General features: G+C 41.6%; 1 protein-coding gene across 1 annotated transcript in view; it reads left to right on the plus strand.

Annotated features, from left to right (window-relative positions):
• Window positions 1-649: 649 nt before the first annotated feature.
• Window positions 650-24,544, plus strand: part of mapkapk5 (MAPK activated protein kinase 5) — a 30,150-nt gene continuing 6,255 nt past the window's right edge. The window contains exons 1-13 of the mRNA XM_084053923.1: window positions 650-1,817; window positions 5,766-5,839; window positions 11,464-11,539; window positions 12,349-12,446; window positions 13,028-13,136; window positions 13,892-13,981; window positions 14,986-15,081; window positions 15,723-15,803; window positions 15,976-16,163; window positions 20,411-20,531; window positions 22,006-22,136; window positions 22,873-22,988; window positions 23,897-24,001. Coding sequence (XP_083910049.1) covers window positions 1,782-1,817; window positions 5,766-5,839; window positions 11,464-11,539; window positions 12,349-12,446; window positions 13,028-13,136; window positions 13,892-13,981; window positions 14,986-15,081; window positions 15,723-15,803; window positions 15,976-16,163; window positions 20,411-20,531; window positions 22,006-22,136; window positions 22,873-22,988; window positions 23,897-24,001 — 1,321 coding nt within the window. The 5' untranslated portion in view covers window positions 650-1,781. The remainder of the gene's footprint in view (window positions 1,818-5,765; window positions 5,840-11,463; window positions 11,540-12,348; window positions 12,447-13,027; window positions 13,137-13,891; window positions 13,982-14,985; window positions 15,082-15,722; window positions 15,804-15,975; window positions 16,164-20,410; window positions 20,532-22,005; window positions 22,137-22,872; window positions 22,989-23,896; window positions 24,002-24,544) is intronic.

The following is a 24,544-nucleotide window of genomic DNA, read 5'->3' on the forward strand; positions in this document are numbered from 1 at the left end:
GCAGGTACATATGGTCAGTGTAGCATATCTTGTAGACCAGGCCCATTTCAAGTTGCTGTACTCTGCGGGGCGCCTTTAAAAAAAGCAAGTGATTAGAAAACAACCTGTGATATGTCTTATTTTATATTCCTGAACCGATTATATGATAAAGGTTGCACTTGCAATCGTTCAGAAATAGTGTTTTTTCATGAGCTGGTCCAGCCGGCTCCATTCACTGCCATGTAGACAAACTTCCGGTGCGAGGTTTGCCACCCATGAGAGTCATGGCGCATCCCCGGCGTCCAGCGGGTCTCTTCTTTAAATAAGCTTCCTTGATCTGTAATGTATCCGCATCAAAAAGTAGGACCTCGGAAGGTCCCAACCACGGTGGTCCACGAGTGGCTTTTCATAACTGCTCTCATCAAATCAAAAATATTTTTATGAAATTAGGATTTTGGTGCATAAACACTTAATACATACATAATAACATTACACTGTAGACTACTGTAGTCAATAATAATTCGTGAATCTAAATACTCAAAATGTTCATAACATTCCTCTGATTTTTGGTCAGGCGTGTCGTACAGACCGCTCTTGCGTAGTTGCCAGTCGGTTCGGTTTATGTGTATGTATATTCTTGCTTTGACAAGTATCTCCCATAGAGGTTCTCCCCTGGTCACCTTTCATGACATTCTTGCCATTATTGAGATACACTGTTATTCGGCCTTGTTGGCACTAATGCTTTTTACATTCGTCTACATACAACTGCCAATGTTGGTGAATGATGACTTATTCAGTCTAGAGACTTCTAACTGAGCACTGGAGTAGCTGGTGGTGCGTTGCAGACCTCTCTGCTCGACGCTAGGAAAAAGATGCCAAGGACTTTGTAGTGACGTCACAAATATTAGGACAGTGTGTAAAAAAAGAGCTTGATTCGAACGGCACTTCCGGGTGACGGTGAGGTCACTGACGCCTCCTTGGTGCCTTTATTCCAGCCTCCTCAACTCGATGTTACAGTAGTATAACGTTCCTCTATCTGCTATCCAACCTCTGGAACACGGTGTGCCGAGTTTTGATTAACGTCGCTATCGCTGACCGACGCCACGTTTTATCATACGATACCTTTGGCCTGCTTGCTTTATGTTTCACGGCTGGCGTCGTCGCATAGCGTTAATTATTTAGCCACACTGGATCCGCGATACAGTCAGTCGCTTCAGATTAATTGCTAGCCAAAAAAAGCTAATAACAAGTTAGCCGAGCCCCGGTATCTTGCGACCACATAACGTGACGCTAGCGGGACTACAGCACTCATTGCGTCGGGCTAAAAATACCCTATTCTTGTCCCGTACTCTGCGCCCACCAAAAGTGGCGAGCTAGTCCACATCGGGGCTACGTGTCTACTGCTGTTTTTCCTGCTCATCTTGCTGGGATAGTTTTAGTTTGCCACTCTACATGGTCGCTACAGTGAATCCAAGACGACTGGAAGAGCGAGTCGGAACCCGAGGCTGTGAGCCGAGCTGGCCTGATAAATATCCTACCCGGCCGGGTGGCCTCACGTCGGCTTCCCGAAGAAGTGAACGTACCCACGTCCACTGTGGCTGCTGCTTGGTGAGACAGTGTCAATTAGCATCCATGACCGTGATCTGTCACCAGTAGCACAAGGCTCAGGGACTCGATCCTCGGCCACCTCTATCTCAACATCACCGAATAGAAACTTTGATAGGTCAAAGGACAAGCCTTTGTTTACCTTTGTCAACCACCCCGGGGTGACAGGATCATCTTGTCAACAGTGGGACACCATCATGACCGACGATAACAACGCAGACCATTTCATCAAGGTAATAAAAGAAAGAAATCTGAAGTCTGCACAATACTTTATGCCTAGAGAGGCATAGATTACCTCAAGGTGCTTTACAATATAGACTAGAAATCTAGGCTACTCTGGCAACTTGGCAAGTTAAATCAGGTGCATTTTCTGTATGAGCTATGACATACTGTAGAAATGCCATAACTGATTATGATATTGTTAGTGACTGTGAACACACACGTTTGTGTTGTTTCACATCTCTTACATCCCAGGCCTAGAGATTTTATCTCTTGTTGTTTGTAATAAACGTGCTTCACTTGAACCAGCTTTTTAAAGGTTTGGCAAAAAGGCTTAGGGGACCTGGTGAGTCATATTTAGTTATGAATATATGATATTTTAATCTGTGATGTTGTCTGTTGCATTGAATTAAAATGTGATTCCTCGATAGCTTATTTGGAAACACACGTTAATATACAAGCTGTATAGCAAATAGACTAAATACACAGCACACATTGCAATACCAATGCGATGATATGGAGGTTGTCTGGGTCATATTGTGATCAGATCTCATCTCAGTCAAAGTCAGCCAGGTGCAAATACAATTGAGAGATCATATCGTTCATAATCCAAAATCCAGATAAGATTTCCGGATATGGATTGCATTTTAATGCACAGTGTTAATGGGGTTCATATCGTTGCAACCTTATTGAAATGCTTTTTGATCATGAGCAGTGTGTGGAAGGACTTTTCAGGGCTATTTGGAAGACTTCCCATCTCAAATGGTAGCTTATTATTAGGTACCATTTAATAGCTTGAAGTTTGACATGGATAGGCAGATTCAGCACTCAGCAAAACACCTGTATTCCACGAAACTAGAGATCTGGTCATGGTATATTTACATTTTGATCAGTAATGGGCTATATTAAGCCTGATGTTCTATAATTTGTATATTTGGTCCATTGCACTAGGTCTATCATACACAGACATTATCCACGACTTGCGACAGCAACTAAAATCAGATGTTTCAGTTTAGCATGCTGATAAATCTTGCACTTTGGATAATAACATCATATCCTGTGTTTGTAAAACACCCAACACTTCTATTAATGTTTGGTGCATTACATTATACAATGTCAAACATGTTAGATTAAAATTGCATGTTTTTGGGTGATTTGATCAGGACATCCCGTCTTAGTTTTCCGTTACATGCCCAACCACGTAGCTTGCCAAAAAATGACACATTTTCAACTGAAGAAAGTGACTATTCTTGTAATCTCATTAGTATAGAAATATTTCAGTCCATTTAAACATAGGAGCACATTGAATGCAGAGATAGAGAGAAGCAAGTAAATGCACAGATAACCTTAGTTCACTGAATGTGAGCATTGGGAGAGAGTTATTTATCTTGTATGCTATATTGAGAGAGTTCTAGCTGTCTACAATATTGGCCTCTATTTTAGGCAGAATTTCCACTTTCATTAACCATCTGTCAAGCCTCTGAGATTCTGGACGGAGGAATTGGACTCAATTTGGATTTTCGTATCCGACACTGGCTTGGATTTCAGGGCAGTTCAAACAGTTGTTGGCTTCTCCTCTCACAGGCGTTCATGTCGGCAGTAAAATGTGATCCTAAGTGAACTCCAATCTACTCTCACTACTGGGTGAAAATGTGAGAGGCCATGGGTTGAGAGGGACACAGAGAATTGGAACATATAGTTTGTCTCTCTCTCTCTGGATCGTGCTGCACATGACATGACCCTGTGACCCATGCGGAGTAATGACGGCATGCGCTGTGATTATCATCAGACTCCGCGTGTGTGTCTCTGTGTGTTTATACAAAGCAGCTTGGACTGGCTTAGACCAGTGGTAGGGAGAACACATTAGACTACATGGAGTCCAGGTTCCGGGAATGTGTTGGCACAGGGTCGTTTATACAGTATTGTATATATATATATATATATATATATATATATATATATATATATATATATATATATATATATATATATATATATATATATATATATATATATATATATATATATATATATATATATATATATATATATATATATATATATATATATATATATATATATATATATATATATATATATATATGTGTGTGTATATGTGTATATATATATATATATATATATATATATATATATATGTATGTATGTATGTATATGTGTATATATATATATATATATATATATATATATATATATATATGTATGTATGTATGTATGTATGTATGTATGTATGTATGTATGTGTATATATATATATATATATATATATATATGTATATACACCTACATACATACATACATACATACATACATACATACATACATACATACATACATACATAGTATATAAACTCTTCACACACAAAAAATCTCCCCTTCAATAATACCAATTGGTATTGTTTTTTTTTATCGTTGATTAGTCACAGCAAGGTATAACTTGGAAGGATTTTTCAATCGTGGAATGAGCACCACAGCCAAACGTGTGGGTAGCGCCCCCAAAGAATTTGCAAAAAATACCCCAATATGCTTCTGTTGATAATCGCTCTCATTTTGAGTGACCTGACAGCACGCACCTGCTGGCAGGTGTGTGTTGGCATGGCTCCTGCAACTTTGTTGGGTTTGTTTAGCCCATTAAGACCCGGGAACACATCTGTGACCAATACCAATATTATATACTTTGGCTATTCAAAATGTAGATCTGCTATTGTTTTGAAAAATCATGAAAATGTGTGCAAATCTTTGAATATATATAGTTTTTTAAAGTGATTTTTTTAACCTCAAATCTTTGCTTCTGGGGCGTCCCTGGAACAACATTTTGGGTGGTCCTTGACATGAAAAAAGTTTGAGAACTACTGATATTATAGCAACATAATAAAAATAAAATAAAATGTTAGGATTTAGAAGATATTTGTAGAATCCCCCAGAAGCAAAGATTTGAGTTACAAATGTTCGCTTTAAAAAATATACATTTCAAGATTTGCCAAAAATGTCATGATTTAAAAAAAATAGCAGATCTACAAGCTCTTCAAGCTCATAGATCTACATGCTCATAGCGCAGCACTCTGTGCGCTTGAGCTTGTACATCTCTATGAGCTTGTACATCTGCTATTTTTGAATAGCTCAAACAAATCTAAAATTACACAGATGCGAGCGTCCCCGGATTGAATGGGTTAATGCTTCAAGCAGCAACACTGCCCCCATGGAAAGATGTCCCTTCAGGATAAGGGCAAGTGGAAGCTGATTGTTCCGCTTTCGCAGAGTGGGAGCATTATTTGGTGTCAGCCCTGGTATCATTTCCAAACTTAGAGGCAAGTTCTGTGAGACTGGTGAAGTCAAAGACAGACTGCAAAGTGGCCGTCCCAGGGAGAAGACAACATCCCAAGAAGACCAGTTCCTCACCCTTGCTTCGCTGAGAAACCATAGGCTTTCTTCCAGAGATTTACTGGCAAGATTTGCACAACGGTACCACAAACAGATGTCGAAGTTGCAGGACCCATGCACAGGTGCCAGTCACACACCTGTGACTGCCAGCAGGTGTGTGCTGGCAGGTCGCTCAAGCAAGAGCGATTACCTACCACATTTTTTAGGGGCGCTACCCACACGTTCAGCTGTGTTGCTCATTCCACGATTGCACGATCCTTACAAGTTATACCTTGTTGTAAAGGTGACTAATCAATGATAAAAATGATATACCAACTGGTACTATTGAAGTGGAGAAATAATCGACCAAAGTTAAGTTTCCGAACGTTTTGTGAGGTAGATATATAGATAGATGTGTTTGTGTATAAACGCACATACACACCAACAGTTAGCTATATTTCCCTGGTCAACAAGTCTGTGTCAGAAAAATCACCTTGAATTTCAGGACTACTTGTCTGAGTTGCACACCAGTCTCCTTAACATGTGATGTAGTCTTTACATTTTGCTCGGTGTCTCCCCTCATAGGAGATATCCATCCTAGAGGAGTACAACATCAACTGGACCCAGAAGCTGGGCGCTGGCATCAGTGGACCTGTCAGGTGAGCCTGACTGACTATAGCTACTGTGGCTGTGTGCGTTTGTGTTTTGAGTGTGTCAGTCTGTCTGAAAAGGAACTTGCAGTTCTCCACGGTGGTATGCAGACTGCATGCATTGATGATATGTCACAAGTTAACAGCACTGTCGTCATAAAACAATTACAGTCTGCCATTCAGGTTAACATAGGCAGACCACACGCAGTTGTCCGTACTTGGCCTCTCCTGCTGTTGGCAACTTACTACATACTTTTGAGTTTGTGAGATAGATGGGGTATCTGCATGTCACTCGCTCACCTCCAGTGTCGTGCTCTCCACCTCCTTTACACATTTACACTCAGCAAGGAGCTACTGGAATGCGTCTAAAGGAATCCAGGTGGAAAATGATTATGAATGCTAATTGCAGCAGTGAGCTTTGCGAGGCCAAAAGATGCAGTGTGGTGCAGGCTGGACTGCCAGTTAAAACAGAGCATTATAGTACCAGCTCTGGCTACAGTTTGGCAGTGTGTAGTTTGCTGTTAATTCACCTCCCTTGTAGTGTCAGAGTGTGTCTTTTTTGTTTAATGTGGCACCAGTCCTCTCATCTCATCCATGACACATTAACACAGGCTTTAACATACCAGACCAATCTGAGAGTTAAGATTATGTTTATAGGTGGTATATATGGTTTACGTTGTTGGCAACACTATGTCCTAGAGTTGTGCAATGTTTACAAATTTCAGTTAGACACCAATAATAGTTTAACATTTTTACTTGAAAATGAAAGGGGGTTTACAAATGGTTATTATGTAATTTAAGGATTATGTAATTTATAATGCTCGTGAATAAAATGTCTCTTGAGGAGCACTGAGATGGAGTAAAGCAGTGGTTCCAAAACCTTTCCAGCAGAGACCCAAAATATAAATTTGACGTCTTCCCATACAAAAATACATTATAAATGATTATCCTTATAATAATAGTGAAAATAGCTGATCTGCAAGCTCACAACACATCGCAATGCGGCACGTTGTGAGCTTCCAGATCTTGCTATTTTCACTTGGAATCTCCACAGCTATCCACTGTGTTGTCAGTCATTGATTGGACTCAGCCACTTTGTTTTGGAAGGCTACCCTTTGTGCATGCCTGTGCATATGCATGCCTGTCACTCTATTTGTATGTGATACAGCACCAATATAAAAACGGCACTCCCTTTATACAACATCATGTAGTTTTGACTGCTGTGGTCTCTTTTCACATTTACTGGGATATAGTATTAGTAAGCAGTTAGATTTAAACGTAAGCAAACAGCTACTTATTGAATCCTGCCAATGTGTATAAAAAGTAGAAAACTCTGGAAAAGTCCTCTGCTTGCTTTCTTTGAAACCCCTTCTTTTTTGAGTCACTGTAGAACAACATGTGACTTCCCACCATGTTATGGAAAGAGTCCTTTATTCAGATGTACCTTTTATAACTAATATGATTCATGCTTTTACTCACTGTCTCTCCTTCTTTATTACACTGAGTCTGATTCATCATTAGTGTTATGTAATTGGGATCTTTCTGTTACTCTTGTATTCACCATTGCTCACCTCCTCTACATCTATTTATGATTCATAATGTATGTATGTCTTTTGCTCACACTCTGTCTCTCTGTGATTCATTAGTTGAGTACAAACATCACTTAGAGAACTTTGTTCATAGCAGAATGTTCCTTGTGCTAATGCTTTTATAGTGTAATCTGAGTGCAAGTAACTTTGCACAGCAGCTGGCCTCGTGAGATCACAGTTCCATTCTTATACGCAAGTCCATCTTGTGAGGCGTAAGCTTATGTATTTCTACCTGAAACCTAGGCGACTGGGCCAATCAGCGTCCTTTGAACTAGGGAATGTGTTTTTTAGGCGATGGCAACAATGAGAAGTGACTGAATTTGAACATAACAGTGGATAGCATTGAATGGCTGGGTAGGCTTTTCCCAAAAGAAAATAGCCTATGATGTTTTCTTTTCTTAACTGGCTTTGGCAAGAGTTTTACCAGCTGGCTCAAATGGTAGTGAAGAAAGTTGCCCTCAGTAGTCTCTCAAGCCAGACAACTCTTCCAAAATCTACAAATGCTACAGAGTCTCTGCCTGCACAAAAGATGTGGCAGGAAGCTGTCATCTGTTTGTCATCTAAGTTCACGAAAATATAGTCATATTTTTGAATTGTCATTTCGCTAAGCAGCTAGTGACATTTAACTAATTTGATTAATTGTAAAAAAAAAAAAAAAAAACACACCCAGTGTGAAGTGGGCGGTGTGTGGTCATCACAACATGACTCACTTAAAAAAAACACAAATGTGTTTTTTTTAAGTCCATACTGCTATTCATAGGGCTGCACATGTGTCATGTGTTTCGCTAGCCAATCACAGTCCTGAATTTGCAAAGTCAGCCAATCACATTACAGCTAGTGGTGATGACACTAGCTGTAATGTGATTGGCTGACTTTGCAAAAGTATAGATTTGTATTGACTGTGGAAGGGTTAGCGTTGTAGACTGCGTTGTAGACTATTGGCCAATCACGGTGCAGGGGGCGGTTACACCGCCCCAAAAACAGGGGTGGCTCACCTGGTAGAGTGCATAGTATACTATAAAGGCTCAGTCCTTGCACAGCCGGCCCCGGTTTGAATCCGACATCCCAATTTGTGTGAGTCAGTCAACACGTCTGTCTCAAGGGACTACCATCATAGAAGATCAAATCAGACAGGCTGTGAAGCTGGAGGTCACTGGTATTCAGCTCAGAGACAATGACCCCGACATCTACCATGGCCGATGCCAGTTGGTGTTTGGTAGCCCCTTAATCTTGGTTACTCAATACTTAGGAATATGCTTTCTTCAGAAGTGTACTCAGCCAGCCTTCAGAGAGAGATTTGCAATGCTAAGAAATTCTTGCAAAGAAATCAAATACATTGCCAAAGGTGAGTTAACCTTCATGAAGACGAAAGGTTAAAATTCTGATGACAGTAAAGAAGATAATAAATGTGTGTAATTGTAAATCTATGAATAAATAATAACGTGTGCACGTTTGGTATAGCGTTGAAGGATGAAACAGATTTTATATGCGTTGCAGATATCATCCACATCTGGATTTCTATGATACTTTTATAAAATAACCTTTGAGAACTTTAACATAATTCTCAGCCCATGCTTTCCATGGCAAGGACCCCCATAACTCTGAGAGTGCACAGATGGAACCAAATGGACCGTAAAGGTTCATTTGGTTTCATTGGTACACTCTCAGAGGTACAGGCCCTGTAATGGTCCCATTTAGAACACCCAAGGAACCCTGAGGGTCCCTGGACCCACTCTTCTCAGCTATTATACCATAACTGGTTGGTGATAAATGTATTTTTCTTTTTTTCTTTTTTGTTGGTTTTGCATTTTTGCCCCAAGTTAGTAATGTGAGAAAGAATGAGGAGTTTCATTAGGAGGGTGTATTATGCAGAGGAACACGGTGTCTCTCAGAGTTCAGCTCCCTGCTGAACAAACCCTGTAGGAGTCTCTAGAGCAGTGAGAGAGATCTCCTCCCCTGCCAGCTTCCCACCCACGAACATGGCCGATTGTGTTCGTTGGAGCACCCAGCCATGCCGTAGTTGATAATGGTATTCATTTTTCAGGTACAACTGTATTGTTGTTAACAGCATCATTCTGCTGATACCAAGAACAGAGGCTGGGTGACTAAGCTGCTGCATATGGAGAATGCAACTAAAGTGACTCTGAGGCCTAAACGAACAACCATTACCCTTGGACTGAGTGGAGTTCCTGCCCCTTGAACTACATGGATTGTGTAGAGACAAGTTTGGTCAATGGACTGTCTGACACAGACAGAGCTGCTTTAGAAAAGATCTATCCATTCACTTTAAAGAGCACAATGCAAGTGTTGAACCAATACTGAACCGATTGTCATTGACAAATGTTTGCATTCCAGTCAATGTAAAGATGCCCGGTGGTGCTGCTCCTATTCCAAGCAGTTTCAAATAGAGACTTCCCAGAAGGTTCTGTGGAGAGAACCATACAGCTGTGCCAGGTTAGACTTATAGGGCCAGAACTCACAGTCTAAAGAGAATGTTTGGTGTCCACCGAAAGGAAGGGAGTAGGGCTAATGGACCAGTCAGACTGTGAAACAAAATGCTTTGCCTACATAGTGTGGAAGAAAGCTAGAGTGAAATTAACATTGACAGGAGATGTATAGACAAATCCACAGAGCCCTGCAGTGTCAGACTCCTGCTGCGGTGTGCATTCTGACACCGCAGTTATGATTGTGGATTCGTCTATACATTCAAATATCAAACTCCCAAAAGTTTCAGAAGACAAACAATAAACTCAAACACCATTGTGTAGATTCACTCTTGTTTGAGTCACCGAGGAGTGCCTGTGCTGCTGCCTGAGCGTTTCACACAACAGACAGACTGTAATGTTGACAAAATATTCTTCTTATAACTGCTGGGTATAAGCTGCTTTCATTGACACTGGTCAAGTCAAACGACATTTATTGAAAGGGGTTTTACACTGGATTGTCACAGAAAATATTACCCAGCAGAACAGAGTAGTTTTGTATGGCTGTGTATTGTGTAATACTGAATTGTACTAGAAATCAAAGTATGATGTATTTCTGAGTCTGAACGTACTGTAAGTGGGTCTGAAAGCAGTTCCTATAAAGATTAGAAGTAAGAAGAGGAATTACAATATTGAGAGTACAAGAGTCCAGCTTTCTTAGGAAAGTCAATTAATTCAGCAACTTAATTTTGAAATATTGAAACAGACAGACATACATAGTGATCAGTTGAACAGATTATGTTTCATGCAAAACCTGGTAAAGTCGATGAATGATGGAGCGGCTGAGGGATATCCCGATTAAATGTTTTTGACCCATCCAAATCCAAGTTATTTAATATTGTGTGTGTGTCCTGCATAACTCGAGAACTGTCTGACCGATCTACTTAAACTTGGCGGTGGCATGTGTATTGTCGAGAATCCAAGGGTGTGTTGTGGCGACTGGGAATAGGGTCTGTGTCCGGCGGTCATCCAGAACCCGAAAATCCAGTTCTGGAATGCTGCATGGCTGTAATTAAAATACTTAACTTCAAGACATTGCTGTCTTGTGTTGGTTTTGATGTTCATTTTGGTGAAAGTTTTGCAACTACTTTGCTGATGTAATGGTGGCTCTATAGAGTCTAATAGCTCACTGAAACATTGACTTGATTTTAGTCAGACTATCACTATGGTTGGAAATAACAGGAAAATGAGGCCCAGGTCGAATTAATATGCAGTAGTTACACTCTGCAAACATTTTTAGCTTCTTCTGAACAGTCACAGTTTCTGTCTCGCTGCTCCAAGTTGTGGCTAATATCCATTTTATATGACAGGTGTGCAATGGGGTAAAATATACAAAGGATCAGAATTTGATTGGGCTTAATATATACAATAGAATACAGATCAATTAAAATATGCCTTCATCTGCTCCGATCTTAAAGATTGGATCATCCAAGAAACCGTATAAAACATCAGGATTCAGGAGGTAGGAGAGCTTTATGTGGTCCTATGTGGGACACTGAAATGTTTACGACGTTGGGTGAGGTCTGAGGTGTTGCTTTTTTCTCCTCCTCCGTCTCCACAGAGTATGTGTGAAGAAGTCGACGCAGGAACGCCTGGCCCTGAAGATTCTCATTGATCGACCCAAGGCCAGAAATGAGGTCAGAGTCACCCAGTTCCGCTAGTGGTATCAGCTATTTTGCTGTCTTTGTCTGCCTCTCAGTCAAGACTATCTATCGACATACTTCTACCTTAGTCTGTTCTGTATGCCTGTCTGACAATTTTTGTTGTCAGACAGGCATACCTTGCTTTTCCATCAATAATTCTGTCTGTATTTGGTTTTGTTTTATCTGTTGGGAATACCATCTTTCCATAGCTAACTGTGTCTCTAAGCCTCTCATTGGCAGAACCCTGCTTAGATCAAGCGGCTTACCGTGCTTTTGAGCAGGTCGAAACAAACAGTCTTTCTTGCCCCAAACAATACTGTGACACAAACACGGCTATCTTCAAGCCCATATATCTTTGAGCTGTTTTTTTGTCCGCTGTTTGCTCCCAAAGTTCTCTATTTGTATAATGATGTCTTCTGTCTACTGCACAGGTCTAGTCTGCCTCCAGACATGGTGTATCGCTGCCTGTCACTGTCTGTCTTGTAATTGCCAGAGCTCCTGTATAGATGGAAGAACCAAAGCCATCATTTTTCATCAGTCTGCTGAATATATGTTCCCTTTAACTAACAAATAACTCAGACACACACACACACACACACACACACACACACACACACACACACACACACACACACACACACACACACACACACACACACACACACACACACACACACACACACACACACACAGTATATGAATTTACCTCTGAGGATCAATGAAGGTTTCTTATCTATCTTATCTTAGAGGACATTGTTATAGTAACTAATTAATCATTCATATCATATCTCACCTTGGTATAGGTCCGTCTTCACATGATGTGTGCCACCCACCCAAACATAGTCCAAATCCTGGAAGTGTATGCCAACAGCGTCCAGTTTCCCCATGAGTCCAGCCCAAGGTGTGTGTGTGTGTGTGTGTGTGTGTGTGTGTATGTGTGTGTGTGTGTGTGTGTGTGTGTGTGTGTGTGTGTGTGTGTGTGTGTGTGTTTTAGTGGAGTTTACTAAGCTTGTTGCAGTGTAAAGGCTTTCACACCGGCACGATTCTTTCCTGAACACTGGTAATACTGAGTTTTACTACTACAGCTGTTTCCCACTACACGCAGAGCTGGCATGGAGCATATCCTCTATCAATCAATACCATGTTAATCAATGACTATATGCACGCACAGGCAGACCGCCTTGCGAAGCACATGCCTTTTCCTGCCTCAAGTCTACGGCCGTACAGAACTGCACGACAGAAATACACTGCAAATCTTTGTAGAAATGTTCATGTTTTCATGTATTAAATGTCAGCAGTATGGTTACTGATAGGCTACTAGTAAAACCACACACTGGCCTAGAAATGTGTGTGGGCGTTTGCATATATGTTTTGCTATATTTTAGATCCTCCCTGTCAACCAGTTGCCTTCCCCCGCTCATCATCTATCCATTTCTTCATCTATTTATCCCTCCATCTATTATCGATGCTCCTTTCTTCTAGAGCGAGGTTACTAATCGTGATGGAGATGATGGAGGGTGGTGAGCTGTTCCACCGAATAAGTCAGCACAGACACTTCACTGAGAAGATGGCCAGCCAGGTCACTGAGCAGGTACACCTACACATACACACGCGCATTCACAAGTAGTTGAAGACCTCTACCTGTCTTTTTCTAAATGTAAAGTCTTTTACATATAGCGTTCGTCTATTACTCTATGTACACTTCTCTGTCCTTGTCGGCCTGTTTCTTGAGCATTTTTTTTTCCTCCACTGTTTTATTGCACCCAATAACATTCTTGCTCTTAGCTGCTCGCCTACGTGGATCAACTAGCTACTGTAACATAGGGCTGTGTCCACAGAATGCATTTCTTGAACTGGCATCGCCTGTCTGCCATACATTTCTGTGGTAAAGATGCGCTGGTTTGCTCCTCGTTCTCCAGTGCCCGAACATCATGCTTCAGCATTCTTAGCGCCCGGTGTGCTTGCCAGAGTGTCTGCTTCAAGCAGACAATAGTTCATCTTTTGGAGAAGAGCACCGGTCATCCTCCTGATTGTGTCTGAGAATAATTTGCGACCCGACGCTGAATCGCTATCACAACCATGAGAAGCCCATGTTTAAGTTGTTTCAACTAAGCTGTTTATAATGCAGATGACAGGACGTTCGAGCACAGCAACAGCTGATAGGTTTCAACGTTGCGGGCTACAATAAACATTGTGTGGGAGCGCTCTGGACATGATATCTAAGACCTTTTTTTTTCTGTGAGCAGTCAATACTGTGAACACCCAGTCAACTCTACACAATAAGCTATTTGATGAACTCACACACATGTGAAGATGTGACTGAGCCTCTCTCTTTGCACTTTTTAGATAAGTCAGGCGTTGGAACACTGTCACTCTATGAATATTGCACACCGAGACCTGAAGCCGGAGAATCTCCTCTTCAAGGACAATTCTCTGGTAAGTTATAGGTAACAAAGGTACACACACACACACACACACACACACACACACACACACACACACACACACACACACACACACACACACACACACACACACAGTCCCAGGTTGCCATGTCAGTTCATTAGCGCCATGTCACGTGACCACTGCTGGTTCCGAGCTCAACCTATATGCTAATGATACAGGACACTTTACTTGTTACTTTTCAGACCACACTATTGAAACATGTGTCCTTTCCTGGCAACGGCCTCAATTCAGTTGAGCTAATGGAGATGGTGTGGAAATGGTATATACTGTATGTAACATTAGCAGCAGGCTAGCGCCTAACATCCATTCTTGCACAAGCAACACCATCTCTGATATTTCTGGAACCCCCAAGACTCAGCTCTTCAATAACACCCACCTACCCCCGAGTGAAACACAAACTATCTTGACCTCATCCAAGAGCCACACACAGCTATTACTATTACTAGTCTCCCTTCTGCTGCGGCTGCTAAGTGCAATACCAGGAAATTAACCTCGCGTTACTAGGATTTCCACACAGAAATTGAAGATGCACGGTTGAGATGGTGTCATGCAGACGCGTTTCTCTGGTTTGAAGGCATTACGTGTTTTTTTTTATCGGCAGTGCAACTGATCACGAGTTTGACACTGCAGCTGCACCCGCATAGTTGGCGTTAACAAACTTACTAAAAAGGTGTGCCTAATGAAAAGGGACAACCCACCACAGGAACACTGGCTTTTATTGCATTTTATATTTGTTTTCAGTTTGTGTGCTCTGTCCAATCTACGTGGTTTTCCAAATAAAGGGTAATTGTTTCTTTTTTGGGGGGCTAATTGTCATAAAAATATTGCGAATGCATGGAACTCAGAGAAAATGGTGCTCTAAATAGGTTTCAGCCACATTCTGCAGTATTTTCCACAGAAATATCTTTTGTGTGTGCACAAAACACACAACTCTGTTTCCTCCTCTGTGATTATTTATGTCTTGTTCCACACAGGATGCTCCTGTGAAATTGTGTGATTTTGGCTTCGCCAAGATTGACCAGGGAGACTTGATGACCCCTCAGTTCACTCCTTACTACGTAGCACCTCAGGTACAAAACACACACACACACACACACACACACACACACACACACACACACACACACACACACACACACACACACACACACACACACACACACACACACACACACACACACACACACACACACACACACACAGACACACAGACACACACAGACACAGACACACACGCAGGCAGGCAGACAGACAGACAGACAGACAGACAGACACACACACAGGCAGACTTACAGATGCAATATTATTAAACAGCTATCCCATCCAGTATTATTACTTTTATTGTATTTTATTGTCTCCGCCAGGCCGAAGGCGTGGCAGAAACTATGTTTTGCACCCTGTCCGTCCGTCAGTCCATGTGTCTGTCTCTGACAAGCTAATCTCTGGGCCATTTATTTTATTATCTTGTTATATTGTATTGTTATGTTAGCACAGTCTTTGTGGAATATGTCCCACCAGCATTTTACTGCTTGTATCTATATGAGTAAGTGACAACTACACCCTTCTTGAGTCTTGATTCAGCTTGGGAATAGGCTACATGCCATACTGATGTCAGTCATACTGATGTCAGTCTGTCCTACAAGTGACCTGTTGTTAAATAAGTGTGAGGATTTCTGCTCATCTGTTGTGTTATCGTACACTTGTTCTCCAGGTACTTGAGGCTCAACGAAGACACCAGAAGGAAAAGTCTGGAATCATACCTACCTCACCCACTCCCTATACCTATAATAAGGTGAGATACATTCCACTGGCCTGTTTGTGGCCTCCACTTGATGCACCCAGTTCTTCATAATCTGATCCTCTCCTATTTGTTATCTACGCCAGGCCTTCTGGCCGTAATCCATGTCTCTCTCATTCTCTCTTCTTCATCCCCCCTCCCTCCCTCCCACCCGCTTCTCCTCCAGAGCTGTGACTTGTGGTCGCTGGGCGTGATCATCTACGTGATGCTTTGCGGCTACCCGCCGTTCTACTCGAAGCACCACAGCCGCACCATTCCCAAAGACATGAGGAAGAAGATCATGACGGGCAGCTTCGAGTTCCCCGAGGACGAGTGGAGCCAGATCTCAGAGATGGCCAAGGACATTGTACGCAAGTAGGTCCCCCCTCCCCCTCAATCTGTCTCTATCGCTCCCCGATGGCCATGTGGCTCAATGCGTCCCGTTGAAGTGTCTTCAAGCATAAGACAGCTCTCTCTCATTTGAAGTCACTCTTCATAGCGAGGTCTGCCAAATGTGAATGTAAGTCAGACTTTGTCCAAGGACACCATATGCAGGGATGCATACGGTCGCTTTGTTCACATCAATTTGGGTGACTAGCCGGTTGGGGGGGGGGGGGGGGTGTTATGGGTGACGGACGAATATTAATGATTCTTACAGTGTAGTTAAAAAAATCCTACTCAACTGTCAGGAGTTGTTGAGAGGATCTTACATTTCATCACTGGTTACGGGACTTCTTGAAGGACTTCTTATTTACACACGTCTAAACTGTACCATCACTACATTACACACCATTGTCCCGACACACACATTTATAGAGCAGTGTATACTACCCGGCTAATGTTATTCAATATGGTGTGTAGTTTTACACTAACTAACTACTAAAGTTATCTACAATGCAGGTGTAACATTTTTATCAGTGCTACAGACGCCGGCCATTTCAATTGCACAATATTTCACAATTCAACAATAGGCCTACGTTTCAGCCCACAAACCATGATACAGTTCACAACCTTGCAATCAACAAAATGACTTTGCAGTTGTCCAGAAGCACTAATACACAATGCATAGATGCAAGCTAGTGCGTTGTGATCTTGTAGAGCTTCTATTTTCAGCGAATGTTCGCCTATTTTTGGCAAATGTTCCCCTATTATGACATGCCCAGAATAGGGATGCGAGTGTTCATGTGTGTAATATATTGGCTAAGGCTGCCTATATGCTGTTGTTGTTTTTTTTCGTATTATTTTTTAGACTGCACCCTGCATGTGTTTGCATCCTTGCATAAGAAAGTAGGATTATTTTCTTTTACCCGCAGAACACGCTTGAGGAGCTGCTGTTTTTGAGACCGACCTCTACGATTAGTCTCTCTCTTTGTCAGATATCGTCTCTCTCTTCTCTTTTAGATTAGATTAGATTGCACTTTATTGATCCCTTGAGGGGAAATTCAATTGTGACTGCAGCCAAATGCTAAAGGAAACATAACGGTGCATAGTTACAGAAATTGCAAGATAGAAGGATCTGGTTATTAATCACTATCAGTGATTCACTGAATAGACTACTCCTCTATGTAATCAGTATTTATATACATAGTCATCAGTCAGTATATTGGCAACTGGAGCCAGGTAAAAGGAGTTTGTTTCTATCTATCCAGAAATAGAAATGCAAATATAGCTGCAAGCAGCGATAATATGGGGCCAGGAGAGAGAAAGAGAAATGATAATTCCTTTAACAGGTCAGTTCATGAAAGTCCTTGCGGTCTTGTTTCCAATGAGGGCCTGTGAGCAATTAGGGGTTAAGAGTCTTGCTCAGGGACAAATTTCATCAACCAGGTCAACCAGAGCCTCTGGCTCCCTAGCCACTCAGCTATGGCAGAGAGAGAGAGAGAGAGAGAGAGAGAGAGAGAGAGAGAGAGAGAGAGAGAGAGAGAGAGAGAGAGAGAGAGAGAGAGAGAGAGAGAGAGAGAGAGAGAGAGAGAGAGAGAGAGAGAGAGAGAGAGAGAGAGAGAGAGAGAGAGAGAGAGAGAGAGAGAGAGAGAGAGAGAGAGAGAGAGAGAGAGAGAGAGAGAGAGAGAGAGAGAGAGAGAGAGAGAGAGAGAGAGAGAGAGAGAGAGAGACGGAATAGATTGAAGAGACAGAGACATGGAAACGGAATCGATTGAAGATAGAAACGGAACAGATTGAAGCGACAGAGAGAGACATGGAAACGGAATAGATTGAAGAGAAAGACATGGAAACGGAATAGATTGAAGAGAGAGAGAGAGAGCCATGGAAACGGAATAGATTGAGTCATGTTTTTTGCAATTCAACTTAAATGAGTCTGCATCAAGTGAGGCTTGAACCGGCAACCTTGCGGTCATGAGGCACTCTTAGGTAGCTGCAACACTACCTATATTGCTATAGCTTTGTCCAGGCTGATGTTGTCTGTTGAAGATCATAAACTCTTGCATTCTGTCATGAACCAAGCCAACACTAAGACCACTCGTTCACAAACCATTTACAAATAGAGAAATTGTATATATCCTCGCAACCGAAAACAGTGAAAGCAGCCGATCTACAAGCTCAGAAACACGTTGCTATCTGAAAAGTTTTGAGATTGTAGATCGGCTAATTTCAGAATGAATATGTCATACATTGAAAAAACGTACTCTCAAATGAGCATTTCAGGTTATCTTTAACATTTGCACATGTATTCATTGATACAGTCATGTTGTTTGCAATTCAACTTAAATGAAGTCTACATCAAGTGAGGCTTGAACTGGCGACCTTGAGATTGTGAGGCACTTATTTAAGGGAGACACCATTGGACCAACAGACAGGGAACTGTGAAAAAGGAGATCACACAGATGATACAGTTTCACGCAAATAGCTGAAAAATCCTGGCTTTAAGTGTTTTTCAAACTGTTCAAAATTGTACATCTCCTCAGAACCAAAACTAGTAAAAGTAGCCGATCTACAAGCTCACAAACCATTAAAAGTTGTCAGATTGTACATCGGCTATTTTCACAATGAAGTATGTTATACATTGAAAAAACATACTCTCATTGCTATCTGAAAAGTTGTGAGATTGTAGATCAGCTGTATGTAAAAAACACTCAATTAAGTATTTCATGTTATCTTTAACAATTGCAGATGTATTCATTGATAGTCATGTTGTGTGAAATGCAACTTAGATGAAGTCTGCACCAAGTGAGGCTTGAACTGGTGACCTTCAGGTTGTGGGGCACACATTTAAGCGAGAAGCCACCAACAGACAAGAACCTGTGAAAGGAGATCACACAGATGATACAGTTTCACGCAAATAGCTGAAAAATCCTGGGTTTAAGTGTTTTTCAAACTGCTCAAGATTGCGGACAATCTAAGGGCGGTGCTTACTGGTCAACGTGATAGATGTGTTCCTCATTAGTCAAGGCACATGTGTAAGCAGGTCTAATGGCTGTCGGCCAAACGAGGCATGACTTTTGCCTGTTTAAAGTTTCAATTTTCAAAAAATTGCTATAGCGCCCCCGTTTGACCAATTGGAGTAAGATTGGTTTCAGTGATATTTGGAATGGCCCTTTACATTTCTGCAAAGTTTCAAAGAATGGTAAGTCTGCATGTATGAGTTAGGGGCAGATGAATAATTGTCATAAAACTGCAATATTCATTGGCTCATTAAAGCTTCATTTTTTCACTTATGGAAGATATTTTGCAAACGTTTTTTGGTATAGGTCCAAAGTTCATGTGTAAAAAGTTTCGTGCAGATTACTCAAAAATCCCAGGAGGAGATAGGTTTTAACTGTTTTTCATATAATTCAAAATGGAGGGAGATCTAAAGGTCAGAGGTCAAAAGTCAGAGGGTGAAAGTTGTTCAGCATGAGGAGACGCATGTGTGCGTCGAAGTTTCATGGCTGTAGGTCAAATAGGGCATGAGTTGTACCTGTTCAAAGTTGGCATTTTTCAATTGAGTGCTATAGCGCCACCTTTTGACGAAAGATTGTGAGAATTATTTCTTGATCGTTTTTCATGACCATCTATCATATGGCCGAGTTTCATAAAAAGCGACTGCACGGTTCAGCCAGAACTGCCAAAAGTGGCAGAAGAAGAAACGGAAATAATGCGAATAACAATATGGGTCCATGCTGGAAGCCTGGCCCCATAATAAAGATGATGCAAGTTCCTGAAGTGGAGAGGTGACCTGGCATGTTTCAGTTAATTATTTTGGGCCCACAAAATATAAGACATGCCCACATACACCCTTTATGTGGGCACTACAATTATAAGACGAGGATCTTGTGGCCACTAGATCCTGATATCGTGGGCACAACAAGATCTTCCTTGTGGTTCAGTTACTTATGCTGTGGCAACAAGATATGACATGCCCATGAGACCCTGAATTTGTGGCTACTACCAATACCATTGTAAGTTGAGCCCATTAGATGATGATCTCTTGCCCACAACATAACTAACTGCACTATGCCAGGTCACCTCTCCCCTTTCGTACAATGTGTAGTGGAAAAAAATGTGTTTGTACACAAGTTTATGTCGGGGCTGGTGCTTCCCTTTTGCCTTTCTAATTTATTTCATTCCACCGTTCTCCCCCTGTACTTCCTACTCTGCACACCTGAACTCCTCCCCTTCTTCTGCAGGCTGCTGAAGGTGAAGCCAGAGGAGAGGCTCACTATTGAGGGGGTCTTGGGTCACCCCTGGCTCAACTGCACAGAGGCTCTGGACAACGTGCTGCCCTCTGCTCAGATGATGATGGACAAGGTGTGTGTTTGGAGGAGGAATCAGAACTCTTTATTTTGCACATACGGTACAAGGAATTGTAATAAACCGCAAGGTATCAAAATATTGACATACTAAGTTCAGATGAGCAGTATAGAAAGCTCTCCAATGCCATCAGTATTAAATAAATAAATAATAATAAAAAGATAATGAACATAATTCACCCAAATCATCTCCTCTACTGTACATTTCTCTGTTGCTTCCCCTTTAACCTGCGTTTTGAAAGAAATAAAATTATTTAAAACACTGGAAAGGTGCGCTCAGCTGAGCAGAAATCTCTGCCTAGAGGCACTCTCCAATAATAATTCACTGTCTGACACATTAACTGCTTGTTTCTCCTTCTCTCTCTGTGTCTCTGTCTCTCTGTGTCATGTGCATGCATGCACACACACGTATCAAAGGATCGTGTGGTCAGTGATAGTTGACTAATGTATGTACACTTGCCGCTGTAGGAACGGTAGTAACATAACCTTTGAGCCACAACTTAACTGTGCGGTCATGCTTGTACTCCTTCCCTCTCTCTCTGTCAGTTCCTGTCCATTTGTCTGAGTCAGTAGGAATAATACGAGATTTCAAATATGTAAGTTTGACGTGTTGGCATTTCAGTGTGGCTTGCACTAGAAGGACAGGAGTGCTGTAATTCGCTGCTTTTAGATCCCATACACTTAACGGATAGCGGATGTTTCACTTACACACATCCCATACATTTCTGCCTGGAGGGGTAGTGGTTCTGAGATTAAGGAAATAAAAATAGCGGTCAATTGTCGTTGACAGGTTTGCGAGATACCTGCAGAAAGGCAAACGCACACAAAGGACGATAACATAACCTGCCTGTGGCCTGGCAGAGATAATGAATATACCTTGTTGAAATGTTGAAATGTGTTAAAAAAAATGGTTTTCTTGTGAAGCTCATAGTTGTAAGGGTTGTGTATTGGCTGTTAGGGCCACATTGAAGAGTAGGTCCTCTTGACCAAAATAACAGGTTTTCACTCGCTTGTTTGGATCCAGTTTAATTTCTCTCACACTTACACTCACAAGTGCTGAAATCTCTCATGCATACCACACTTCTTTATTTAATTGTTTTGTATTTAATTAGGAGAGTATAGAGAGAACGTTAACTGAGAGCAAAGAAAGTGGAGACGTGCGAGACATGTCAGGAGTTTGATTTGAACTCGGGTCATCGCAACTCACAAGGAGCATGTGGTCCATGCATGAACTTGATGAGCCACTGGGCACCCCAGAAAATTGAGCTTCTTTTTATGCTAAATCTATTTACCCTCAACCCTGCTAAGGTTTCTGAATGGACTGATGAAGGTATCTTAGTGAAACCCTGCACAGGTTTTCCATATTTGTGCTCCTCGCCGCCTCTATTTCTCTCTTGCCCTTTCTCTCTCTTGCGTATTTCTCTCAGGTCTCTCTTTTAAGAAAATGTCCCTTATTGTCTCTACCCTTCTAGGCGGTTGTAGCTGGTATCCAGCAGGCCCATGCAGAGCAGTTGGCCAACATGAGGATTCAAGATCTGAATGTCAGCCTGAAGCCACTGAACTCTGTCAACAACCCAATTCTCAGGAAGCGGAAACTGCTTGGGTAAGGTTAATCATCTTGCTGCTTGGATCTATAAAGTTATTCACTGATTGATACATAGGGCACTCTCTTCCGCCCGGTGCAATGCTGCTTAGCGCAAGGCACATTCCGTATCTTCCCCCCGACGCAGAGCCGATAGCGCTGTCGCCTCACAGCTAGAAGGACCTGGGTTCGATTCCTGCCGGGGACGCTGTGGGCGCTGCCAGGATTACTTAGAGGCACTGGGTGAAAAAGGGTTGCAAGAAAAAAAAAAAAAAATCATGATGCAACGCGTTGTGAGCTTGTAGATCAGCTATTTGTGCTACTCTTGTGTAACACTGTAGTATGACGAAGTAGGGTATTAATTTACGAAAAAACATAAACATAAAACTTGAAATATGGAGATGCAAGGTTTCTGCCCAACAGCAAGGATATGTGAGCGAGATCCGAAAGATATGCCATTTGTGCATGTGCTGATGTAGTGTCTGTTTGACACCATAGTTGGCAAATGGGAGACCAGAGTCTGCTACTATTCAGGAGGTCCCCACTAAAACATGTGTAGTTTTAATTCCACTTTTGTCAGGTCAGTGTGAGAGTCTACTGTATGTCCTCACATTCGATTCTCATTAAGTATGTATATTACCAATTATTATTCGTGGTCCATATGGAAAGAAATTGCAGTCCTTGTCCTTTTTCTTTATTGTTAGTACATTTTGACTATCATTGTTTTATAGTTTGAATGTGTATGTGTTCATTCCAGCCCGAAGCCAAGCGATGGTTTCTTCATTCATGACCCAGAAAACGGAGGGGAAGACTCCAATGTAGCGCTGGAGAAACTACGCGATGTTATCGCCCAGTGTATACTACCACAGGCTGGTCAGTACACGCACACGCGCACACACACACAAACACACACACTGTTCTATGTACTACTGTTGCTACTTCTGAGCCTTAATTGACGGCAAATCTCCCACCCGGGAGTCGAAGCTTATGTGGTACTCGCCCTATCAATTTACCTGCCGGGCACCCGAAAATCTATAACTTTTGACCCTAACCCAGTGGGTTGTGTTTGTAGGTGGGATTTTGGTGGGATTTAATAAACTTCCATTTCAAATAAAATTCATTTTTATAAATTAGATTAGGCTAGATTCCGGGACTAACTGATTTTCTCAGTCCACCCCTGAAATGACTTGATTCTACTAAAATTTCTTTGCACATACTGAAAAAGCAGACCAGATGGCGAAACTCTAGTGAGCGTGGCTGGTGTGTTCAATGCCAAGGGGAGCTCCAATTTACGATTTCGACATTTAGTAGACGCTCTTATCCAGAGTGACTCACAAAGTGCACGATTACAGTAAATGGCCTGAACTCTAGTCAACCACGTACAGTGATTGATGGAGCAGCCAGCGAATATTACAGTATAATTTTGCTATCAGGGTTATACAGTATGTGACATCGTTTGGTACGAACTAAAAGAAGCTGGTGCATGTTTCTGCATGTGTGTGCTCACTTTATGGTCGGAAATAAACGTTTAATTTGCAATGTGACAAAGATTCCAATCTTTGTCACAACTTTGTCAACTTTGCAAGGAGCAGCCACTTAACAGCACTACCGTATGTACAAAAGAGTTTAATTGAAATGCTCTGCTGTAATGCTTTGGTTCAATGAATAAGTGGACTTGCTGTAATTGTATGTTGACTGCATTAGTGTTCATACATGTATAATACAGAGGGTTTAATGGTTTAATGGGTTTTTCATCGATGTAATCCCTCTGAAACGTGCAGGTGAAAACGAAGATGAGAAGCTGAACGAGGTGATGCATGAAGCCTGGAGGTTCAACAGGGACTGTAAACTACTGAGAGATGGTCTGCAGGGCCTCAGCTGGGACGGTCAGCACTCTACTTAGTCTATGTCTTTCTCTCAACTTTATAGCAGCAATAATGGAGAATAACAAAGCAACAATTGGTCATAGCACAGAGTATGTACTATATATTGGTCATGCATTGGACATGCATTGCATACAGTACTCCTTGAGGTGCTTGAAGGTGCTAATAGAGTAAAATTGTTTCATTGGAGAGTAACACTTTGTTAAACAATACTGTAAGTCATCTGACCGTTTGTAACAGTATATCAAGTATATCAATAAATGACCAATAGAAAGTAACTAGCAGAATGAAAGAGGTCATCACATTCAAGCAACTCCAGTATATCTGTTTACCGTTCTCAAATTGATGCATGTATTTGCATTGCTCATTAACAGCTACATCATCTGCTGTGTGTAGAGAATACGACCCCAGGGTCAGGCTAGATGAGAAAATGTCATTACAACATTTTTAATCATATAGTAGCCTCAAATGTAAGAACATTTAAGCTGCTGAAATGTATTGATTACCTTTTGATTAGGTCTGATTCCCAATAAGGGTCAATTAAAG

The sequence above is a fragment of the Gymnoscopelus microlampas genome, assembly GCF_963454915.1.
Source record: "Gymnoscopelus microlampas genome assembly, chromosome: 4".
In the NCBI taxonomy this organism is placed as follows: Eukaryota; Metazoa; Chordata; class Actinopteri; order Myctophiformes; family Myctophidae; genus Gymnoscopelus; species Gymnoscopelus microlampas.